The sequence below is a fragment of the Dasypus novemcinctus genome, chromosome 10 (genome assembly GCF_030445035.2).
Source record: "Dasypus novemcinctus isolate mDasNov1 chromosome 10, mDasNov1.1.hap2, whole genome shotgun sequence".
Lineage (NCBI taxonomy): Eukaryota > Metazoa > Chordata > Mammalia > Cingulata > Dasypodidae > Dasypus > Dasypus novemcinctus.
Genome location: NC_080682.1, coordinates 76097366 through 76121349, shown reverse-complemented (window position 1 = coordinate 76121349; position 23984 = coordinate 76097366). Strand labels below are relative to the sequence as shown.

The following is a 23984-nucleotide window of genomic DNA, read 5'->3' as shown; positions in this document are numbered from 1 at the left end:
AATCCTGTAGTACCTTTCTTTTCTAGCTTCTTTCATTTTGTATATTTCTTTTTTATTTTTTTAACCCTTAATGGAAGATTGTTAATATAGTACTATACAGTACTGTCCATGGTTTGCTTTGGTTGTATTTTTGCCTGATATTAACATCTTGTGTCATTGATGCACACTTATTCTGTTTCAAAGAAAAAAGTCCTATATATGTGATATTACCCATACTCATATTTCACATGATGTTTCGCTATGCTATACAGTCCCATGTTCCATTTTTAAGCTTTCCTTCTAGTAATATACATGACCTTAGACTTTCCCTTTCAACCACTATCATACCCATACATTAGCCCTGCTAGTTACAAACGCTATGTAACTAGCCATGTAACAATGCTATGATGTGCCTTCAGCATTTCTATGCATTTCCAGAGATTTACTAACAACTTTTTACCAATTCTGCACAGATTAAACCTCTGTTGACTGAGCTTTGGTAGTTTGTGTCTGTCAAAGATTTTGTTCAATTCGTCTAAGTTAAAATTTTTTGACTAATGTACAGACAATTCCTTTGTTTTCCTTTTAATATTTGTAGGAGCTGCAGTGATGTCTCTTCTTTGTTCTGAATTAGTAATTTGAGTTCTCTCTTTTTTTCTCACTTTTCAATCTATTTACAGGTTTGTCAGTTTTATTGATCTTTTTAAAGAACTTCTGGTATCACTGATTTTCTCTACTTTAAAAATTTTTCTTTTTCACTGATTTCTGCTCTCATCTGTATTATTTACCTTTTACTATTTACTTTGAATTTAATTTACTCTTCTTTTTCTAGTTAAGATCTTCATTTTTAATCCTTTCTTATTTTCTAATGTAAGCATTTAAAGCTATAAATTTCCCCTAAGCACTTCTTTACATGTACTTCGCAAATTTTGATATGTTTTCATGTTTTCACTGTTTTCTAATTTCCTTTGTGATTTCTTTTCTGATCCATGGGATTATTTAGAAATATGTTACTAATTTTTGAAATATTTGGAATTTTTCATGTGTTTTTTATTACTGATTTCTCACTTTATTTCATTATGATCAGAAATATGATTTTAAGCCTTTGAAATTTACTGAGTTTTTCTATGTCTCAGAATATACTTTGTCTTGGTAAATTTCTCTGTACACTTAAGACTAACATACATTCTAGTGCTCACTTTGGCAGCACATACTGAAAAAAATTGGAATGATACAGAGAAGATTAGCATGACCTTTGTGCAAGGATGACATGCAAATTCATGATGCTTTCCATATTAAAAAATAATGATATACATTCTGTTGCTGTTGGATGGAGAAGTATTCACTTGTCAATGATACTGAATTCATTGCTAGAATTGTTCAGATCTTCTAAATCCTTGCAGGTTGTTGTTTTTCTTTACCTACTTATACTGTTATTACTGAGATAGGAATGTTGAAATCTCCAACTATAATTGTGGCCTGTCTCTTTCTCCTTTCATTCTATGAGTTTTTTTTTTCTTCCTTGTATTTATTTTTTGATGTTTTGTTATTTGGTGCATACCTACTTAGTGTTGTTAAATTCTCTTGATATATTAATCTTTAAATCATTGTGAAATGCCACTCCATAATGCTCATAATATTCCTTTTCTTGAATCTACTTTGTCTGATACTAATATAGCCATTCTGTCTTACTTATGATTAGTGTTTGCATGATATATCTTTTTCTATCATTTTACATTCTACTTACCTGTGCTGTCATATCTCAATGTTATCTTTTGTAAATAGAATATAGTTGGGTCCTGCTTTTTTAGCTATGTAATAATTTCTCCCTTTCATTTAGAGAATTTATTCATTTGCACTTAATATAATTTTGATGTAATTAGATATAGTTCTACCATCTTGTTATTTATCCATTTGTTCCATCTGTTATTTGTTCCTTTTTCTCCTTTCTTGCCTTCTTTCAGAGTATTTTTTAGTATTTCATTTTATTCCCTTTATTGCATTTTTACTATACTCTGCTTTTGAATTTTTATATTTTTGGTTTTTTCTTAGAGGTTATAATATATATCTTTCACTTATCACAGTCTACTATGCATTACTATTTTATCACTTTATGTATAATACTTCTAACAGTATTCTTCCATTTACTTCCTTACTGTACTTTGTCCTATTATTATCATTCATTTTTTGTTTATATATGACATAAAACCCCACAATGCATTGATATTAATTTTACTTTAAATGATGAGTTATTTCCTAGAGAAATTTTTTAAAACCCAAATATTTTGTATATGCCCACATATTTTTTGTTTTTGGAGCTCATCATTCCTTCATATGGATCTCAGTTTCCAACTTCTCAGAAAACTCCCTTTAACATTTCTTCTAGTGTAGGTCCACTGGTGACCAATTCTTTTAGCTTTTTGTTTTTCTGAAAATGTCTTTATTTTACCTTTATTTGAAGGTAAAAACTTTCACTGGCTATAGAATTCTAGATTAATGTTTGTTTTTCTTTCACCAGTCTAAAGATGTTCTTCCATTGTCCTTTGACTTGTGCTGTTTTTGAGAAGTCAGTGGTTATTCTTATCATTATTCCCTTGTTATGTAATATATCCCCCCCTCCCTAGCCCCTGCTCTTTAAAGATTTCCTCATTATCACCATCTGTCAAGCAGTTTGACTATCTCATACCCTGGTATGGTTTTCTTTGTGTTTATTCTGCTTGGAGTTCATTGACTTTCTGGGCCCTACTGGTTAATATTTCTCATCAAAATTGCCTTAAAAACTTTGTCTGCTAACTCCATCATGTATGCCTTTTCTGGATTTTTTTTATTGACTGATTTTTCTCCTGATTCTGAGTCATATTTTCCTGCTTCTTCTCATATCTAATCATTTTTTACTAGATGCTGAACATTGTGAATTTTAAGTTGTGGTGTATTGTGTTTTATTGTCTTTCTTTTTTGAGAATTAAGTTTTGTAATGGCAAGTAGTTGATTTACTAGTGCATTAGCTTGATCCTTTAAAGACTTGCTTTTGAGCTGTGTTAAGGTTGGTCTAGAGTAGCTGTACTCCCAAGGCATGATTTTTCTAGTGTTTCAGAATCGAAGGCCTGGGTGTGTTCAGGGAGCTCTGTCCATTTTAGCCGATCATAATTCCTACCTCTTGAAGCACTGTGCTCTTTCTTCTGTGCACTTCCCATTATGAATTGAACAGCAGCTTCTTCCTGTTTTATATCCTACCTGCATGTTCTTGCTATCTCAGGAGCCCTAAACTCTGATTTTTTCTTTTCTCTTCAGTGAGACACAGTGCCCTGCTTGGGTTTCATCACCATGTCCTACAGTCTATAAAGTGCTTCCAGGCATAAAATCTAGATATGGAGAAGGATTAGCAAGGGATTCTTTCACTATGATAACTGTAGCATCCTTGCTCCTTGCCTTTTTAAACAATGTGCATAAGTTACTTTGACAAATAAAATAAAATTAATAATTTGCCCTATGCAGATCCCAGATTTGAACCAAAATTTGCTTATTGCCAAAGTCTGTGTCCTTATTCCCACCCCAGACTTTACTCAACTGATGCCTAGATCTGGCCTGGAGCTGTGGTCTGAGAACCATAATATGTGACCTGCACTGTCACTGGCTCTTGCCTGGGAATGGGTCAGATTTCAGGGAAATGAGACCAGAATGTGGGAGTACTGCAGATTTTGAGCCCGTGGTCAAAGAGCCCTGTGAACAACCGGAACAGGATGATCAGTACCCATGTCCATGGTCTCTTCGTTAGTATACAGCTGGTGCCTAAGGGCAGCTGGCATCCAGCCAGCCCAGGCTGGTAACGTGACTGGTAAAGCTGAGCCCTGCTTCCTGATGGAAGGCAGAGACTTCTGAACTGTGCCCAGTATGTGCCTGGTTTTTCCAGGTACAGAGCTGTCTCTGGACCTCCCTGGGCAGTGGTACATGGTCACTTTCTTCTGGGACATCCACGTGGATGTGGGATTCTCTGCAGATGGCAGACATGGGGAGGGTGCCTTCCTGACCATCTGCTTGCTGTGTCGCTGCAGGCTTCTCAGACATGGGGACACATGTTTCCTGCCAGAGGAGTGCCCATGCACTTGGAAGGGGAAAGAATATTTCCCTGGGGACCAAGTCATGTCTCCTTGCCATACCTGGTAAGTGAGGGCCTATCCAGGCTCTACATTTTGCTGGGTGTGGGATGGATATGGGTTGCAGGATCATAAGTAAAGTTTGGCTCTCCTCCTTCTACCATGCTCATATTCGTGTTGTTTGTTTGTGTGTTGTGTAGGGGTCTGCATACATGTATGTGTGCATACAAAGCAATATTTTGAAGTTAAGTGAGTATTTACATGAATGTGGGTTTGTTCAGACATGTATGTGAATGTGTGTAAGGTGTATTTGTACCTATGACCTTGAATATTTATATGAACATGTAAATGTGGGCACAAGTCCAAAATCCATGTGATTGGGTGAGAATCTATAGGTGAATGTGCATGCATATGTGTGTGTGTGCATATGTGTGTGTGTTTATGGCTAAGTAGGCATTCTGAATATCTTAGTGAATAAATATAGTTATGAATTTGTTCATGTATACTGATATGTTTGCATATTCGTGTACATAGACATCCTTTCTGTATGTGTGAACATGTATATGCAAAATGTGTGAATGTGTGCATGCATTGGGCATACATATTTGTATTCACATGTTAGTGAACATAAATGTATAAGTGTGCACTTGTTTGCCTACAGATGTGTACATGTCTATATATGAAAGTAAGTGTTCGCATATGAGAGTATATTTGCAAACTGTGTGTACATCATATAAGTATACATGTGTGGGAGTGTATGCACCTGAATTGGGTTCTATGGGAACAGACTTGTGGGCTGGTTCTGTAGGCCCTTCTCTGGACCAATCAGTGAAGGGCGAGGAAGAGCTAGAGGATCAGCCTCCTTCATAGTCCCCAGGCTTCCAGTGCTGCTCTGCCTAACTCACATTGACTCACCTCCTGGGGGTATCCATGATGGGTTTTTTGTGGGTTTTTTTTTAAAAGGAACTTGTTCTCCCTGTCTTACCTCTTTTCTGCTTCTGGGATTGTGGAGAGTCTCCCCCACCTTGGAATGACGCCTCCAAAATCTTTACAATTACCCCAGCAACCAATGGGGTGTCTCACCACGTGTGTCCCAAGCTGGGCACCTCTCCCTACAGCCCCTTTTCTCAGATGCCCTCAGAGGTTCCTGGCACAGAGAGCATCTTGAAGGGCACGTGGAGCCTCCCTGACACTGCCCCTGGGCACAGGGCCCCGCCGGGACTTTCAGAGCCCCAATAATCCCAGTGCTCCTCCTCTCCTGGCTGTGTCTGAGGCTACCCTGCCCACTGCCTAGGGGGTCAGGGGGAATCTCAGAGCCACTAAGCCCCAGCTCCTGTCACACCTGGACAGTGACCACAGCAGATTAGCTAGAAGGTTTGGGCTAAGGTGAGAGCTGGTCAGCTCATTCCACGGCTCCTCCACCCCGCCACAGTGGAACCCACTTCCTGACCTGGGAGCACATCACATTCCAGAGACTGTCCAGTGGGGTCAGGCTGGGCACAAGATCCCTAGTAAAGTTGATTTAGGCTGGGTTTCTTGTATTGGTTCAGGTCTGGTGTTTCAGAGAAGGGCATGTTCTGTAGGATCTTTTCCCAGCCTCAGCTTTGCTCATCTATGCCTCTTGCAGGCCAAGGAGGGACTTTTCTTAGGGATTCCTGTCACCGTTAGTGAATGGCATGTGTGTATGTGAGAGTGTAGATCTATGTATGCTCCAGCTGGCTAGATGGCAGAGTCTTGGGGTGGACGAGGGGATGAGTGGATTCCCTATTGTCAGAGCCACTTCCCCATTAGCTCTGGGTGATTTTTCCCCATCCTAGGAACATTCACTTCTTTGTGGATGCAGGTGTATGGAGGGTAGGACGCACCCTTACTCTTGCCTCAGGGTAGGGGGTAGTAGGAGATGGAGACAGCTCTGGGGATGGAAATAAGTAATGATAAACCTTTGCCTGGTGTTAAAGAGCAAACTCGGTCACTTCCAATGTCAAGAACAAGCTTGGTAGAGGCTGCTGATGTGAGCCGGAAGCCTTCTGGCTCTGGGGCTCAGGGCCCCAGAAGAAAAGGGTCCATTTTGAAGACCCATCCAATTAACTGGAGCACAGACTTGTCCCTGCCCCATGGTGGGGCTGAAGCTCTCCTTCTTCTCAGGCCCAGAGGATGTCTATGGACTTTTTTTCTGAGTTCACTACTGCTCCATTTCTCAGCTCTCCTTTTGCCACAAAACTTCTCAGAAAAATTGTCTATGCTTATTGTTTCCAATTCACCTTCTCCCATTCTCTCAATTTATTCTAATCAAGATTTTTCCCCACCCCTCCATTAAAACTATTCCTACCAATGTCACCAATATTCTCCATGTTGCTATATCCAGTGTTCATTTCTTGGTCCTTGTCGTCCTAGGCCTATAACAGCATTGGACACAACTGATCGCTTTTGTTCATGTCCTCCTCTTTGAGACCTTTCTTCATGTGGCTTCTGGAACACCACATTCTCTTGGTTTCCCTCCTACTTCCTCAGTTGCTCCTTCTCAGCTTCCTTTGCTGGTCCTTTCTCTTCTCCAACCTCTTAATGTTGAGCTCCTCAAGGAACCTCTCTATTCTGTGAACTCATCTAGTCTCATGGCTACAAGGCTCATCCATATGCAGATGTCTCCCAAGCTTCTACCTCTGGCCCAGACCTCCAAACTCCAGACTCACCTATCCAGCTGCCTATATCATCTCCATATGTATGTCTAATGGCCATCTCAAATTCAACATGTCCAAAACTGAACACCTGACCTTCCCCCTGAAAACTGCCTCTCCCCCAGCCTTCCTCATCTGGGTTGATGAAGACCTCATTCTTCTGGTTGCACAGGCCAAAAAACTTGGAATTATCCTTGAGTGCTTTCTCTTACTACCCATATCCAAACTGTCTGCAAATCCTTTTGGTTCTACCAGACTCTGACTCCTTCTTATCCCCTCCACTGCTGTTCACCTGCTCCAAGCCCATCATCTCTTCTTTTGATTTTCTGGAGTAGCCTCCCAACTGGTCTCCCTACTTCCACCCTTGCCCCCCTTCAGTGTTAACTCAGGGCAGTGGCCAGAGCGAAACAGTAATCAGATCATATTATTTCAATATTCGATCCTCTGTTGATTCCCTTTCTCATGCCAACCAGAAGCCAACGTTCTCACAGTGTCTTGAACCTATGTGATTTGGTGCTCCATTACCTCTCTGAATTCCTCTTCTAATCCTCTTGCCCCTGTGATCTCCATTCTAGCCATATTGTTTTCTTTAGCATTCCCAGGGCTGTACCCTCTGTCCAGAACACTCTTCTCCCAGATGACCTTATAACTAACTTCCTCATCTCCTTTAGGTCTCTGTTCACATGTCCCCCTGACCACTCTACTTAAAGTTGCAGCCCGCCCCCATACACATGCCCAGTCTCCCTTTCCTCCATAGCACTCACGCCTTCTAGCACACTGATTTACTTATTTCTTTTTATTACATAGTGTATATCTTCTCCCTCTAGAATATAAGCTTCACAAGGACAGCGGTTTTTGCTCTTTTATTCACTGATACATCTCAAATGCCTAGAAGAGTGCCTAGAATATGATAGGTGCCTAATATCTATTGAATGAACGCATGAATAAATGGAATGGTAAAAAAAATTGTGGACTTTGGTGTCAGATAGATTTGAATTAAATCTCAGCCCCATTATTTACTTCTTGGAGCCCCACTTTGTCCATCATAAAATGGGGATAACCCACCCTCCAGTTTTCTGCTGGGGGTTGGTGACGTTTGTTGAACTAGTAGCCTAGGGCACACAGCGGGCACTCAGTCAGCAAAGGCTCTGCCTTCGGTACTACAGGTGTGGGTGGTGGGCACCTGGAGAGCTGCTCTGGGCTTGTGTGTTTCAGCGTGTGCCAGCAGGGCTCTTTCCAGTGCACTCTCCATCCTTGCGCCTCCACCTGCACGGCCTATGGCGACCGACATTACCGCACATTCGACGGACTCCCGTTTGACTTCGTGGGGGCGTGCAAAGTGCACCTCGTCAAGGTGAGTCCCTCCATGTGCATGCCCAGCTGGCTCCCATGGTCTGCCAGAGGGACCCAGAGCAGCTGAGGCCAAGAGCCTGCGGTGCTGTGACTCCAGTCAACTTTAATTGTGGAGGGGCCAGGAAAAGCTCCATGTCCTGGTTTGCGGTTGTCAGGAGCCGGCTCAGAGCTAGACAGAGCCCACCAGTCATCAAATAACCCACTGCCTGTCCACTCGCCATTATAGTCTTGCCTCATGGGGGTCCCTTGGGCTTTTCTATCTGTAATAATAGAGTTATTGCTTTCTGAACGTTTATTATGTGACTGGTGGTCTGATGCTCCAATTATTTTGCTTAATTCTAACAATTACCCTACAAGGTAGGGTTTAGTGCCTCATGTCACAAATGTGGCAACTAGGGTTTAGGGAAGTTACGTGTTTTGCTGAACATCTTGCAGCTAATAAGTGTCAGAGCCAGGGTCAGATTTGAACCAGGAAATCTACTGGAGAGTTGATATGCTTCAAGAGTCACATGCTAAAGCCAGAGGAAGAAGAACGGTGATGATTTGGGGGTTGGCGTGGTGATTGCAGGAACCCTCCAAAAGGAGAAAAGGGGTGCCAACAGGGTCGATAGAGAGTGCCAGAGACACACCCCGGGGACATCAGTTTTGCTAAGGGCCTGTCCATTTCATTACATTATGTAATAGGAAGAGTAATACTAAGAATAATGATAAAAAACCCTTTATAAAATGAGCCCTAGATACGGGCAGGCATTGTACTGGGGTCTTTCATGTAATTTCAGTAACTCCATGATATAAAGATTATTGACCCCATTTGAAAACTTTTATTATTTTAATTTCAGAGGTAGTGCATTTTCTTCACTCATATTTAAAACAATATCGAAGTTATAAAAACAAATATTCCCCTTCACATCTGTTCTCTTCCTCTCCCCTCCTGAATAACCGCTCCTAACAGTCTGGTATGATTCCTCCAAGCCCGCTTTCCATGAGATGTACAAGCACACACACTACTACTTTGTATAGTTTGTATGAATAGGAACCTGCAACTTGCTTTTTTCACTTAACAGTATACCTTGATCATTATCTGATATAGGTCTTTTAACAGCTGCATAGAATTCTAGAGAATGAAAGTGCTCTAGTTTGTATTATTAGTCCCTGTTGATGGACATTTGAGTTGTTGACAATATTTAATATTAAAACGCTGCAGGGAGTACTTGTGTGGATGTATCTAAGAAGTGGAATTCTGTATAAAAAGTTATGTACATTTAAAATGTTGTTCAGTGCTGCCAAATTGCCCTCCGAAAAGACTTACCGCACCTTCAGCAGTGTATGCAAGACCATGCCCCTCCCTGCCAACACCAGTTCTTCTTGTATTCATTCATTCATCAGATAAAAAGAAAACTGAGCTTTGGAGAATCAAAGTAAGTTTCCCAAGGTCACACAGTTAATAAGAAGTAGTAGATGCAAAACCACTTCAGAGTCCATGTTCTTCTACCTCTGTGCACCTTGGGAGGATCTCTTCTCTCTCTGACTTTATTGGAATAATTTATTTTCTCCTCAGAGCACATCAGATATCAGCTTCTCTGTGATTGTAGAAAATGTAAACTGCTACAGCTCTGGCATCATCTGCAGGAAATTTATTTCCATCAACGTTGGAAACTCACTCCTCATTTTTGACAAGGACTCGGGAAATCCAGTAAGGCCCCGTGCAGGTGACAGCCCTGTAGATCGATTATTTACGGTCACCAAGGGCCTGGGGGTAGAAGAGTGCTGAGGCCTGGTTTCTTTCCCCCAGCACTTTCTCTTGGAGCACCGAGCCAGGAACCCAGATTGAGTTCTTTAGCCAGGGTCAGGAACTCAGAGGTCAATGTCTGGGCATGAGGGAGGCAGAGGAGTTGAGGCTGGGCAGTGATTTGCATCCAGACCCAGGTGACTCAGACCCTGGGGGACGCTTGGGCCTCAGGACTGACCACTCTTGTCCCCCCAGAGTCCTGAGAGCTTCCTGGATGAGAAGCAGGAGGTCCACACGTGGCAAGCGGGGTTTTTCACGCTGGTACATTTCCCACGGGAGCACATCACCCTCCTGTGGGATCAGAGAACCACAGTGCACATCCAGGCCGGGCCCCAGTGGCAGGTAGGCCACGTGAGCTGTGGCTTTCACGGTGCCCTCTGCTTCCTTCCCGGGACTGGGAGTGTAACCCTTGCTGAGGTCTGTGCCCCACCCCCTTGACCCTTTCCCTACCCTCTTCAAATTGCGACCCCAGTAGGCACTTCTGGGTCCATGGCAGACTCCTGGGCTCGCGGTGGCCCCTCTGCTGTGGCTGAGCCCTCACGTGCCCATGACTGACCATGGTCTCCTCTCTCCTTTCAGGGCCAGCTGGCAGGACTCTGTGGAAACTTTGACTTAAAAACCATCAATGAGATGAGGACCCCAGAGAACCTAGAGTTAACTAACCCCCAGGAGTTTGGCAGCAGTTGGGCTGCAGTGGAGGTAAAGCCTCCTCAAGCTGGCTCACCCCCTCACCCACGAGGCCTGACCCCGGGCCAGGGATGAGGGACGTTAGTCTGAGAACTGCTCGCTCAGCCCCTGACCTGGGACCCCCAGCCTTAGACTCTGTCCTGTGGCCTGGAGACTTGCGTCCTCCCATCTTACAATCCACCCTGCCCTGGACCAAGCAACAGTGGGGATTGGGTTGTGGGAAGGAGACATAATCTCTGTCCTGGAAGAGATGACCTCCTAGCTAGAGAAGGTGAGGCTCATTGAAACCTGACCCCCTTACCCATCTCTGGACCCCACCTACCCAGTACCTGGCTCTAGGTTTGGCACAGAGAGGAGACCAGGAAACACTGATGTGGGTTGAGGTGATCAGAGAGGCTTCCTGCAGGAGGTGGAACTCAAAGGGTAGGCCATATTTGGATTGATGGATGTATCAGAGAGGTGGTCTCTGAGAGAAAGGGTCATATTAGCAGAGGCAGGAATAGATGGGTGTCCCTAAGATTTGGGAGATGTCTTACTGGGGCACTCAAGCTATAAGCCATGGTGGGAAATGGCACTAAATGGGAACAGGTGACCTGGGTTCTTGTCTTAGATCATTCACTGACTTGCTGAGTGATCTTGAATAAGTCCTAACTTCTCTATGTTCCTCTGTGAAATGATGGGGCCAGGAAAGGGATGGTGAAAAGATTTCCCCTCACATAGCAACTCAGATCAGTCATAGGACACTTCCTGGAAAGCTGCTTTGGGAAATATGCTGAGACATGTGTCCAGGCTCAGATGGAAGGAGGACTGCGATTGATTAGTTATGTCTGCCCTGGGTGCAGGGGTGGAGAGTGGTGATGTGCCTTTCATGGACTAAGTGATCTATGGTCCCAGCCTGCTTTTAATTCTGTGTTGGGGAGTAGATAAAGATGAGCCTGTGGAGACTGTGGTAGGGGGAGCTCAATGTAATCTTGAGGTAGGACAAGGTTGTTCCCACAGCCTCAGAAAGTGTGCCATTAATTCATGCCCATTTTAGAGACATTGAGTGGATGACTAACCTTTGTGCCCCCACCCTGTTTCCTCTCTCCCCAACCCCTTTGAGGACATGCTGGGGGTATCCAGTAAAAATGTGGGCCTGGGGAGGTTCAGCTCTCAGCAGGCATCAGGGAAATCTGTAAGGATTACCTATCGCTACAGACACACATGTGTTTCTCACACTCTCTGGGTCAGGAGTCTGGGACTGGCTTAGCTGGGGCTTCTGCTTAAGGCCTCATGAAGCCACAGTCAAGGGATCAGGCAGGCCTGGATTCTCGTCCGAAGGTTCTACTGGGGAGGGATCCACTGCTCCACTCACAGGGTCGCCTACGGCGTTCTGTTCCCTGCAGCCGTAGCACCGGGAGTTCTCCTGGCTGGTGTCCAGAGGCTGTCCTCGTCTCCTAGAGACCACGCACAGCTCCTGGCTATGGAGGTCCCCCACCATGGCTGCTTCCTCACAGACCACAGTGGAGAGACTACAGCAGTACGGGCTCTGTGGTCCTCTGTAGCATAAGCATGAAATCACGTGCACATCGCGGCGTCGAGCCCCTTGCCGCTGCCATACCTGTTGGCTGGAAGCAAGTCATAGGTCTCTCCCATGCTCAAGAGGAGAGAATTGTACAAAGGCATGAAGGCCAGGAGGTGGGGGCCATGGAGGTCACCCTAAGAGTCTGTCCCCCACACCAGGCAACAGGTGTTCGGGGGGGGTAGAGAGGGCAGCAGCCCTGCCTTTGCCTCCCCAGTGCCCAGACACCCTCGACCCCCGGGACACCTGTGTTCTGAATCCTCTCCGAGAACCATTTGCCAAGAAGGAGTGCAGTGTCCTGCTCAGCGAGGTGTTTGAGACCTGCCACCCTGTGGTGAGTTGACCCCAGCCGCCGTAACCCCTGAGCCCTTCTTCCACTTCCCTGGGGCCCCTTCTGCTCGCAGACCCCCGTTCTCAGGTCTAGAGCTGGAGACCCACCTCTGCCATTCCCCTACCTCCAAGCTCCACAGATGAGTCTGTCCCATTTCCGCTGGCCTGGGAGACACAGACAGACAGAGCTTCTGTGCCCTTGGCAAGCCCACATCGTCCGTGTGGCTCTCCCTCCTTCCTAGGAAGCGCTTTTGTGTTGCTAATCCAAACCGCTGGAGCTGCAGCCTCACCCGCAGTGGAGACGGGAGAGCAGGAGCTCAGCCCCTGGGGGCCAAGACCCCCATGGCTTTAGGTCTCTGGTGTGAGCAGCAGACTCACATCTGGCTGGGGCTCGGCAGGTCAGCCCGCACACCTGTCCTTCAGCCATCCCCTCAGCCCCTGGGTTGAATAGCCTAGGCCTGGAAGAGGAGAGAGCCCAGTTCTCAAGCTGCTTGGGCCAGGAGTTCTTGTCCCCTCAAGCTGCTTGGGCCAGGAGTTCTTGTCCCCCTCCGACGCTGTCTTCCGCCCCTCGCCCCATGCAGTCCCTGCGTGTTTGTGCAGGTCCAGGGGTTTGGGTGCATTCGCTGAGAAGCCACAGGGCTGACATTCGGGATCTGGCCTCTGACCTCTGACTTTGGACTCCTCCAGGTCGATGTCACTTGGTTTTACTCTAATTGCCTGATGGACACCTGCGGGTGCAGCCGGGGCGGTGACTGCGAGTGCTTCTGTGCCAGCGTGTCAGCCTATGCTCACCAGTGCTGCCAGCAGGGGGTGGCTGTCGACTGGAGGACCCCGCGCCTCTGCCGTGAGTGCCCAGCCCAGGGGTCCCAGGGGCTGCCCTGTGGGGGTGCCCTCTGTGGGCAGCCCATGGGGCGTCATCGCTCTGGCTAGCATTTAGTGAGTTCTTACTGTACGCCAGGCACCGACTGCTCTGTATGTGTTCGTTCATGTAATTCTCACAACTACCCTGTGCAGAAGGGACTATTTAATCCTATTTTACAGTTTTGGGAAACTGAGGCCTGGAGAAAAATTAAGTAACATGCTCAAGATCACACAGGTTAGTGGTAGAGCCACTGACAGAGGCTCCCTTGATAGCCTAACTGCAAACTTGTGCTCTTAACCACTTGCCTGAGGAGCCAGGAGCCCTGGTTCCAGACCGCCAAGCTGCCTTTTGCAAGCTGTGTGACCTCAAGCAGGCATCCGGCCAGCCTCTCTAGGGCTTAATTTTCTCATCTGAAAAATAGGACTGGACCTGTCCCACCAGGTCTGTCATGAGTTCCAAGGTATAATAAATGTCAAAGCCCTTTGTCAGCTGAGACATGCCAGCTGCTGTCAGAGGCAGCACAAGATACCCATTTATTGAGAGCACTTATTGATTGCACACCCCTATCAAGTAAAAATAGTTTGAGCACACACATATATGCATATATATATATATATACACTTAATGACTAGTGCTGCTAAGATGAATACCACATGATGGGTTGACTTAACGACAGGAATTCTTTGGCTCATGCTTTCAGAGGCTAGAGGACTTGCTTCCTCCTGGAATTGGCAGCATTCTGGCTGCAATCCTCGGGGTTCCTTGGCTTTTCCTTCACATGGCCATGTTCTCTCCTTTCTCTTCTGGCTCCCTCTGACTTCCTGCTTTTGGCTGCTTCTTGTGAACTTCTCTTTATAAGGCCTCCAGTAATAGGGGTTAAGGCCCACGTTGCAGCAGTTGGCCAAACCTTACTAAAGATAGCCTCTTCAAAAGCTTCTATTTACAATGGGCTCACACCAGCAGGAGTGGATTAAGACAAAGGGTGTGTTTTTTGTTTTTTGTTTCCTGGAGCACGTAACTCAATCTGCCATGATATACATCACAAAACAAATTCTAAAAATTAAAATTTAAAAGATGGAATAAAAATATGTAGAGGTTTTCATGATTGAATCAATTGATTATTCATTCCTGCACACCAGTGGATTTTCCTGGTGTGAATAGAGTCCACCTTGGATATAGTGGTTATCACGCAGGTAAAGGAGTGCTGATGCAAAATACCAGAAGTTTGTTGGTTTTTGTAGAGGGTGTTTATTTGGGGTAGGAGCTTACAGATACCAGGCCATAAAGCGTAAGTCACCTCCCTCACCAAAGTCTGTTTCCACGTGTTGGAGCAAGATGGCTGCTGATGTCTGTGAAGGTTCAGGCTTCCTGGTTTCCTCCCTTCCAGGGTCTTGCTTCTCTTTTCTTTGCGAGCTTACTTCCCAGGGCTCCAGCTTAAGGCTTCAGCATCAAACTCCAACATCAAAACTCCAGCGTCAAAAACCCCCAACTCTGTCCTTTGCCATGCCTTTTATCTGTGATTCCCCACCCACTAAGCAGTGGGGACTCAAAGCCCAAATGACATGACCCAGTCAAAGCCCTGATCATAAATTAATCATGCCCAGGTACAGACCAGATTACAAACATAATCCAGTATCTAGTTTTGGAATTCATCACCATATCAAACTGCTACCCAGGCTCTGGGGTCAGCCATCTAGGGTCGACACAAGCTCCAGCACGCTGGGTGAGCTGGGACGTGGTCCTTCCACTTGGAGCGTCTCCATCTTTAACGGGTGTGGCCCGTGGTACCTACCGACAGGGTGCCGTGAGGCCTAAGTGAGATAGTGCATGCCAGTGCTCTCGGCACAGTGCTCTCGACTGCTGCTAGGGAGGCTGTTGTTTCTCATGGCGATGGACGCTGCCCTGTCCTGAGCCTGGGACTCGGCACAGGGTGATCCCGGGAAGGAGATGGAGCGGAATTTGCCCTTGGCCCCCTTTACTCTGCCTGTGTTCCCCTTACGCCTTGGATACCCTGGGCCTTTACGCAACCTCTCCTTCTCTGATAAAAGTCCTTCAGGAAGGAGAAGGAAACACATGTTACTGCAGATCTACTGTGTGCCAGACCCTGTGTCTTACATACATCCACTCATTTAATCCTAGCAGCTAGGACTAGGGTCAGGAGAGTGAGGCACTCCCCATGGGGGCAAAATTTAAAGAGACATAAGATCAGTATTACTGATTTTCCCTTTTGCCTCAGTCTCCAATAGAGTTTAATAAGGTGCTGTGACTGTTTTTATTTAAAATTTTGACATTTTGTTCATCATGGACATTTTGCATTGGTTTTGATTTTTTAAAATATTTCATGGAAATATTACTATTCTTGATGACTGAGTTTTGGGGCACCCCCTTAAATTTTGCATGTGAGGCAAGGGCCTCACTTGTCTCACTCTAGTCCAGGCCATGACAAGCCCATGGGACAGATACTAGTACTGGTCCCATCTTACAGAGGAGGAAACTCGAGTTCAGAGAGGCTGAGTGACTTATCCTAGCACACGCAGTTGATTAGTGAAGTACAAGGAATTGACTGACACTAGAGAGCTGGCTCTTAACCACCTTGCCGGGCCACCTGCCACCGGCTTCATAGACACTTGAAACCAGAGGGACGTAGAGAACTTGCAGTTTTCTAGTCAAATCTTTTGAATCCGTAAACGAGGAAAGCCAGGCCCATAGAAAGGCGGTACTTGTCCATAGCCACACGGCAGGTCAGTCACAGGTCTCCTGACCCCCAGCCTGTGTGTTCCAGAGCGCAGGGCCAAATGCAAAGCATGAGGGGGTCGACGGGGATTGGGCATATGGGGTGGGGTGGTGCAGCCTCCTCCTCAGCCTTTATCCCAAGCCCACTGGGCTGGCTCCTCATGGCCTTGTCCCTCACTTCAGGTGTCCCTGCAAGGTCCCCACCTTCTAGGCCCTTGAATCCAAAGGACTGAGGAACCCATGGCTGAGGGTGCGGGGGAACAGGCTGTGGTGTTGGACTGGGCCACTAGAGGGCGAGCGGAGCTCACGCTTGTAGGAGCTGTGTCGACGCCTGACTGCTGGAAGGGCCTATGCCAGTCAAGGGAAACCCCTTTGGGAGGGCTACTCCCCTGAGAGGGCCAGGAAAAGCCTTGGACCCTGGAGGCCCTGGCCCCCTTCCCACCAAGGCTGTCTAAGGAAGGACTTCCTGTGCTTGTAATCCTCCAGTGACAGGAGTTCAACGCCTTCTACAGGATTTCTGATTGGAGATCCGTGCCTTGGTTCTAGTCATGATCTTTGGGGCCACACAAAACACGATTCATTCACTCACTCAGTCATTCAGCAAACACATGCTGAGTGCCTACTCTGGACTGGGTAGGTGCTGGTGGCACAGAGAGGGGACCCTCCTGACAGACCTTAAGGTCTCTGAGTCCAGTGGCCATCCCGACACCCTCGAGTTTGGGAGGCAGGCCAGGCCTGGCCCTCGGGGAAGAAGGGAGGGTTGGGTTGTCAGGGTCCTTGGCTCTGTTCATTTGTTCCGAGCTCCGGGCTGCCTCTCAAGCAATCTCTGTTCTTTCTCTTTCAGCCTACGACTGTGACTTCTTTAACAAAGGTGAGCTCACCCTCCCCAGGCTTTGGGGCACTCCAGCCTTACCCTGATGCCACACCAGCCATCCTGAGGCTCTGCTGGCCCTGGAAGGGCCAGGCACAGAGCAGGAAGCAACCACGCACTATCTTGGGACTCCAGCATGCAGAGAGCCCTGACCGTGCAGAGCCCCAAGAGGCCCGGGCAATCTGGCTCTAGCAGCTTCTGCAGCCCCTGCCTGACCTGGGACTGTGCTCCCCAGGGCAGCTTCACGGAGAAGTTAAAGTCCCAGTTGCACCAACGAGCCAGCCCCATGACCTCAGGAATCTAGCTCATCAGGCTCAGGAAATGTTGTCGGTATTTCCTGAAGTCTGGGGTTGGTAAAGGCAAATGCAAACTGCTCTTTCTGAAGATGGATGGTGCAAAACTCACAGCCTGGCTCAGCCTGCCAGATTCATCTTTAGAGTTGGCTAAGATTGCAGGGTACCAGGATATGCCCCAACTTCTAGATGAACCAAGGTGAAAATTCAGGTCATGACTAAAGAAAGACCCAAGAGAGGCTAATGTCCAGCAGTACAGCCAATTAGTTTATTCAGTGGGGCCAGGTAGGCAGTGAAGGTGGGTTCCCATCAGTAGTTTTTAGCACTAAAATTTGCCCAGTTTGGCCAAGGTCAATTTTTGGCAGTTACTCATCAGGTCTTTGCAGCCATTTACCCTTCGTTTCCAAGCCCCTCTCCTTCCTACAGGCACTGTCCTGCTAAGAGCAGGCCTACGTGGGTGGAGACCCAAGGCTTATGTTCTCAGTTACCTGCATCCTCAGATTTTGGTTTGGGAAACATCATCCTGGCAAGAGTATGGCAGATGCAGTGGCAGGGACAGACTAGAGACAAGAAGGATGCCAGTTTGGGGGTGTGTGATGACGAGGGCTGGACATGAGCATTACGTGACAATCCAAAGGACTGCTGCCCTGCCACAGTGCTGGTCCCCTAGGGGCTTCTGGGGCCGCAGACCTGTACCACTCCAGGACTGTTCCGTCACAGTAGAACTGCAGTCCCTGGGGCAGGCAAGGTCTGTCTGACGTCAGGCACTAGGATCCCAAGACATTTAGGCAAGATAGCGCTGAGCAGACTTTTCTCCCTTCTGTGGCATTTCGGGTGGCGGTAACCGGCAAAGGACAAGCTGTTTCCAGTATCCTCTACCTACCCACTCACCCACTCCTCGCTCTCTTCTTCCACCAAGATTTGCAGGTGCTGGGAAATCAATGACAAATGAGACCTGCCGTGGCTGCACTGGCCTTTCAGCCAGTCGTGTGTGCTTAACTCTGCACTTGGCTGGTAGCTTGACATGGGCCGGGGGGAGAGTATTTACACCATGGACATCAGCAAGCACTACAAATTGGGGCTTCTGTTGGAGAGCTGGTTGCTAAACATTTACCAGCACACAGCTACCTGTCCCCATCTAGTAGGGGAGACGGACGCAGACCCAGATCCAGATCTGCATCCCGAGAGCCGCGATGGGTGTGTGCCCTGCTCCGAGGGCTGGTGGCGTCGCAGGAGGAGGGACGACGTTTGTGTGTGATGGGAGAAGGTGCAGGGCAGGCTTCACCATGGAGGTGGCATTTGAGCTGGGCCCCAGAGACTGAGTAGGTGTTTACCAGTCACAAACGGGGGAGCACATGCTGAGGGGGCTGGCACAGCACAAGTGAAGATACCAGGAAGGAGCAGCTTGACTCTTTCAAGGAAGAGCTAGAGAAGTTCAGTGTGGTCAGGGCAAGAATGTGAAGGGGGTGGGGTTGTGGGGAGGGGGCAGTGCTGGGGGTGAAGGACCCCCAAACACAAGCGAACTTTCGGATTCTATCCCAAGGGTAATGGAGAGCCTCGGAGGACTCCCAGTCGGGGAAAATGGGTAGGCGGTGACTCAGGCAGCATGGGGAGGGGGAGCTGGCGACGAGGACCACGTCAGAAGCCATCTGTGGCAATTGTCTGGGAAAGCTATACCCCACCCCAACATATATCAGCAACCACAAGAACCCAAAAGGCCAAAAGTGACACATTTGAAATAGCCAGATAAACACTAACATTGAGCCTAAGCCTTCCCAGCCTTGGTCCGTTAGGCAGCTGGAGACCAAGTCTGATGTCTTCTCCCAGAGATGACCCTGAGGAGAACAGTGCTGTAATGGCAACGCTCCAGGCAGTGGGACAGGCCCATGGAGAGACATCTGAGGGGCTCAGAGGCCCCTGAGGGTGGCCTCCTCAGGCTCTGTAAAGTGGTTCGAGTGCTGCACAGAGGGTGGGCTGCTGGCAGGGGCTGGCAGCCTGGGGCTACTGTCCCTTCCCTCTCAGGGAAGTCAATGTCCCTGGAGCCTGGGGCGAGGGCAGCCACCAAGAGTGCCTCCTCGGCCCCCTCTTGCTGCTGCTGACAGGGTGGGATGGGTAGGGGCAGGAGGTGGGCAGAGGCCCAGGTGGGGAGGGGTTAGGACTGGGCCTCTTCTCTCCAGCACTAGGCAAGGGGCCCTACCAGCTGGCCAGCTGGGCGGCTGGCGGCGCCCTGGTGGCCGTGAAGGCGGCGGGTGGTGCCGTGGCCCTCGTGAGGGCAGAGGACGTGGCCGCAGGGGACATGGTGAGCTTCCTGCTGACAGCTGCGCTGTACAAGGCCAAGGCCCACGGTAAGGCCCACCCTCCTGCCAATTGGTGGGGGAGGCAGCTGCTGCGGCGGGGAGGATGCTGTAGCCCTGAGCTGAGTGCAGTGGAAGGAGAAAAGTGGGGCTCCGTCAGTGCCCCTGCCCCAGCTGAGGCCCGGCTTCTGGGTCAGCCACTCCTCCCTGGAAAGAGCAGGTGGGTGCGGGTCCAGGTGGATCTTTGCACCTTGCTTTACACACAAGAGCTGTGTTCCAGAAAAGCCAGGTGGCAGCTGCTTCTCCTTTCCCTCTGCTCCCTCTCCCCCTTTCTGCTCCCCCTCTTCCATTATTTAAGACTGGATAGACTTTAAATGCCAGGGGGAAGCCTCCTGCTTTACTGGCTCCAGTGGGGCCTTCTCTTGGGAAAGGAAGCGTGGGCTCTTCATTTGCCCAGTTGGCTCTGGGCTGGTGGGTCACACATATGGGAGCACACCTGGATCAGCCACAGCTCTGTGGGTCTCAGACCACCAGTAGACACAAAGGACTGAGCTTTAGTGGGTGCTGTCCTCTCTTCAGAGTTGATAGTGCTTGGGGACAGGCCCTGTACTCAGCTCGGCCAATGCTAGGACGCCTCTTGTGTGGCTGTGTGAGTGTGTGTGTGGGTAGGACTACTGTGATGAGGGCTTCTACTCCATCCCCTGCTGGCCTTGTCCACTTAGTGTCTCCGTAATCATAGAATGGTCCCTGCAGACAATCCCTGCAATGGCCTCAACCCTTAGCTTCAACATCTGATAGCTTCTCAGAGTCCATCCCATTCTGAAAGCTTAAGTTCTCAGATTCTTAGGGTCTACAGTTCATCTAGGTGTGAAGGCATAACTCACTCCCTCCTTGCCTTGGCTCCCCCCTCGCCTCCCTCCCCTTCCCTAATCCTATGCCAGGCAGGGCTGGGCCCTGGGAATCAGGGATGTAAGATGCAATTTCTGACTCCAGGAGTCCACAGTGCAGTTGAGGAGACAGACAGGATCAAAGGCAGTTACAATACCTCACAGGAATGCTAGGAAGAGCCCCTCACTCAGGTGGGTCAGGAAAGGCTCTCATAGTAAGGGATGTTCTCCTGAAGGATGAGGAGTCAGGAAGGGGCTGGAGACTTTATCCCAAGGACAGTGGGGAGCCATGGAAGGGCTTTAAGGAAGGGCGGGGACTCCATAGCTCCTGCCAGCCTCAGTGCCCCAGCTCCAGGTGACACTCTTGGTGGGGTGAGCCTGGTACAGTAGGAGGTGCTGGGCAGAACCGCGTCCTCACGTGGGGAGACCTGGGGTGGGCCACAGGGAGACTGGAAGTACCCACAGCACCCTGAAAGAGAGCACCTCCTCCCCAGGGCTTCCTGGTCCCTAGGTCTGTGTGGCCCCCCCTTAAAGAAGGGTATCTCACCACCTTCCAGACAGGATATCTGCTTAGTGGGGATTTTCTGTTCTCCATTCAGCATGTTAAGCAAAGTTAGGTTCAGTCCAAAGAGAGTGTTAATTTTCCACCAGTTTTATGGACGTGTTAAGTAGAACTCCACTGTGTGCAGCAGAGTAACCTGACCTTGGAGAACTTCACTGTGGAAAAGATTCCCAGAGGCTGTGAAATCCTGGGGAGGGGAGAGGAGGGAAGGGAAAGGAGGGAGGAGATTGTTCAGTCATCTTTCCATGGCTCAGCAGTTTGCGGCTTCTTCAATCCTCCACTTTCCCTCAGGCAGAGACGTTATGAGTGGGATGAGATGATATGGGGCAGGCACAGAGGATGGAGGAAGCGGGCTCAGCTAACTGCAGGGTGTGTGGCCATCCTGAGTCACTGAGAATGCAGACATGTCCACATGTTGTCCTCCCTGCCGCCCTCGTCCTGGCCCCTCTGTGCTGATCTTACCCATGTGGCTCTTTGCAGACCCCGACGTGGTGTCTCTGGAGGCAGCTGACAGACCCAACCTCTTTCTGCATGTCACAGACAGTGGGTGGCTGGAGCTGGCCAAGTGGCAGGGCAGCGAAGCCTTCCAGCTCCATGCCACCTTCTCCCTGCACCGGGGGGCAGGGCAGGCAGGCCTGGTGGCCCTGGAGTCCCTGGCAGAGCCTGGTTCCTTCCTTTATGTGTCCGGTCCGGCACTGACCCCGACACTGGCCCTGCGGCTGTCCGAGCACTCAGAGGTGTTCCGCCGGGGCACACTCTTCCGCCTTGTGGGTAGGTATCTGCCATCACCCTCTGACTCAGCCGCCCTCTCTGCTCTCTCCCCACCTCACCCCCAACACAGGGAGACAACACTGCACCAGCCTGAGGCGCGAGCGCTAGGCCCTGGGGCCCGTGTGGCACAGGGCCCTTTCCTAGGTCCTGCCTTCTGACACAGGCCAATTTCACGGCCTAAAAATACCTCGGCCTTTGTGGAAATGAGGGCAAAGCAATCCTGGCCGCAGCTTGCATAGCCCAGCCGGCTCGGGTTTCTTGCTGATGGGGCCACACACCTGCCCGTGAGCATAAAAGACTGCCCACTGGGCCCCACTCCCCACGGGCAGCTCCCCCACCTTTGCAGCAGGGGCCAAGCCGTTCCAGGGCTTTGCCATCCCCTGCCAGGGAAGTATTGTTTTTCTCCTCCTGTAACCACGAGGAAGCGGTCATAATTTCGTCATTGCCCCTGCCTGGCCTCTCCATCCTCACGTGCTTGTGTCCGCGTGTGCCTGTGAGGGCATCCTGTGCTGTATGGAAGGTCCACCTCCGTGGTCCTGTCCACCGTATCACCCCTGCCTGACCCAGGGCTGGATGAGAGTCTTACATCCAGCCTTCACCTATTGAGTCCCACCAGTGAACTCCACCCAGGACAGATTTATCACTGCCCGTGATGGGGGGACTTGCCACGTTAGGAACACTGTGTCCTTCCTTGGAAGGCCCTGGGCAGGCTGGAATGAGCCCGGGTGCTGAGGCTGGATGACGCCGGCCCTTGGCACCTGCAGGAGAGCCCCCATCTCCCTGACTCTGTTTCTTCTTCTGTAAAAGGGGGTATTTGCCTCATAAAGCTGTTGTGAGAATTGACTATACCTCCCCATGTTTCGCTCAGGGCCTGGCACTTGTTAGTCATCTCCAGATGTAAGTTCTCGGTTCTGGTTTCCAGGATCTTGGAAAAGCAGGTTTCTTCACAGCCAGAAGCAGCATGGAGATTAGGGAGTCTGGAAGGGGCTGCTTGTGGGGGGCGGGGGGCCACTGCTCTCTCCAGGCTGCCCTGGAGCCTGCACCCGCCTCCTTGTTCAGTCTGTGGCTTCAGCGACTGGTCACCTGTGCCAGCGTGGTCAGGGGGCTGGTCTGCCTCGAAGCCCCCCATGGGCCACAGACCTTGCCCTGAGGGGCCTTCATTTATCAAGGCCCTGGACAAAGGCTTCTTTTAAGAAAGTCTCCCTGGAAAAATGTAATTTTCCCAGTGTCTTCTGTGCCTTGGTTTCCTCATCTATAAAATGGAGAAAATAGTAGCACCTACTTCATAGGATTATTGTAAGGATTAATGTATGGATACAGACGAAATGTTCAACATCGCGCTTGGTGGTATTATAATCACGATGCTGATGGTGATGATGATGATTTGCCCCAGCTGTGAGTGACAAGAGCGGCGTTCAGACAAACTGTACCCGCCAGGTCCTGGGACTGGTTTACAAGGAGGTTGCAGGGCAGGGCAGGGCTCGGAGAAGAGCAGCTTCCTCCCTTCCTGAGAGGCTTCCCAACACCTCACCCCACCTCAAGGGGGAGCCTCTCGCCTCCATGGAGGTCTGCAGTGGCTCTGCCAGGGGTAGGCTAAAGTGGAGGTGGCTGAGTCCCAGGATGTGGGCACTGCGGTCCCAGAGGGACAGAGTGGCGAGGCAGTGTTACAGAGAGGTCGGGGGCCCACGCCTGCTCTTGGACCCCCTCAGAGCCCAGCTCCAGTTCTCCTTCCATAACTCCCCCAGCCTCGGCCCCTACACAAGTCCCCATCGTCCCATCTGTACAATCCCCTAGGTGCTGGCCCTGTTACCAACAGTTTCCCCTTGGTTTGGCTTTTAATTTTTTTCCCTACACATTTCCTGCATAAGTTCATTTGTCTCTTCCTGGGCAGGGGTGAGCTGGAATTCCCTCTTTGCCCTGGCATCTGACCCTGAGATGGTGCTCAGTCTCCCTCAGCTCCTGGGTTGCCTTTCCAGATGCCAAGCCTTCAGGGGCTGCCTACCCCACCTGTGAATGGCACTACGATGCCTGTGCCAGCCCCTGCTTCCAAACCTGCCGAGACCCGTGGGCAGCCAGTTGCCGGGATGTGCCCAGGTGAGGCGGTAGCTGAGGCAAGGGGCTGCGGGCATGGAGTCAGGGTGTGTGCCCTGTGTGTCCGTGCATGCGTGTGTGCATGCTTGTGTACACATACACATCTGTGAATGGACAGAGGCATGAGAGTGCACTGAGGTATGTGTGTGCTC

General features: G+C 49.3%; 1 protein-coding gene and 1 non-coding gene across 2 annotated transcripts in view; both read left to right on the top strand.

Annotated features, from left to right (window-relative positions):
• The window catches only part of OTOG (otogelin), an 86269-nt gene that overhangs the window by 35337 nt on the left and 26948 nt on the right, over positions 1 to 23984 (top strand). The window contains exons 24-34 of the mRNA XM_023586684.2: positions 4032 to 4139; positions 7964 to 8102; positions 9660 to 9794; positions 10086 to 10232; positions 10470 to 10589; positions 12356 to 12472; positions 13156 to 13312; positions 16908 to 16934; positions 19405 to 19572; positions 21451 to 21741; positions 23718 to 23835. Coding sequence (XP_023442452.2) covers positions 4032 to 4139; positions 7964 to 8102; positions 9660 to 9794; positions 10086 to 10232; positions 10470 to 10589; positions 12356 to 12472; positions 13156 to 13312; positions 16908 to 16934; positions 19405 to 19572; positions 21451 to 21741; positions 23718 to 23835 — 1527 coding nt within the window. The remainder of the gene's footprint in view (positions 1 to 4031; positions 4140 to 7963; positions 8103 to 9659; positions 9795 to 10085; positions 10233 to 10469; positions 10590 to 12355; positions 12473 to 13155; positions 13313 to 16907; positions 16935 to 19404; positions 19573 to 21450; positions 21742 to 23717; positions 23836 to 23984) is intronic.
• On the top strand, positions 1171 to 1279 carry LOC111762421 (U6 spliceosomal RNA). The gene has a single exon (XR_002795534.2). It is a non-coding gene; the product is annotated as a U6 spliceosomal RNA (small nuclear RNA).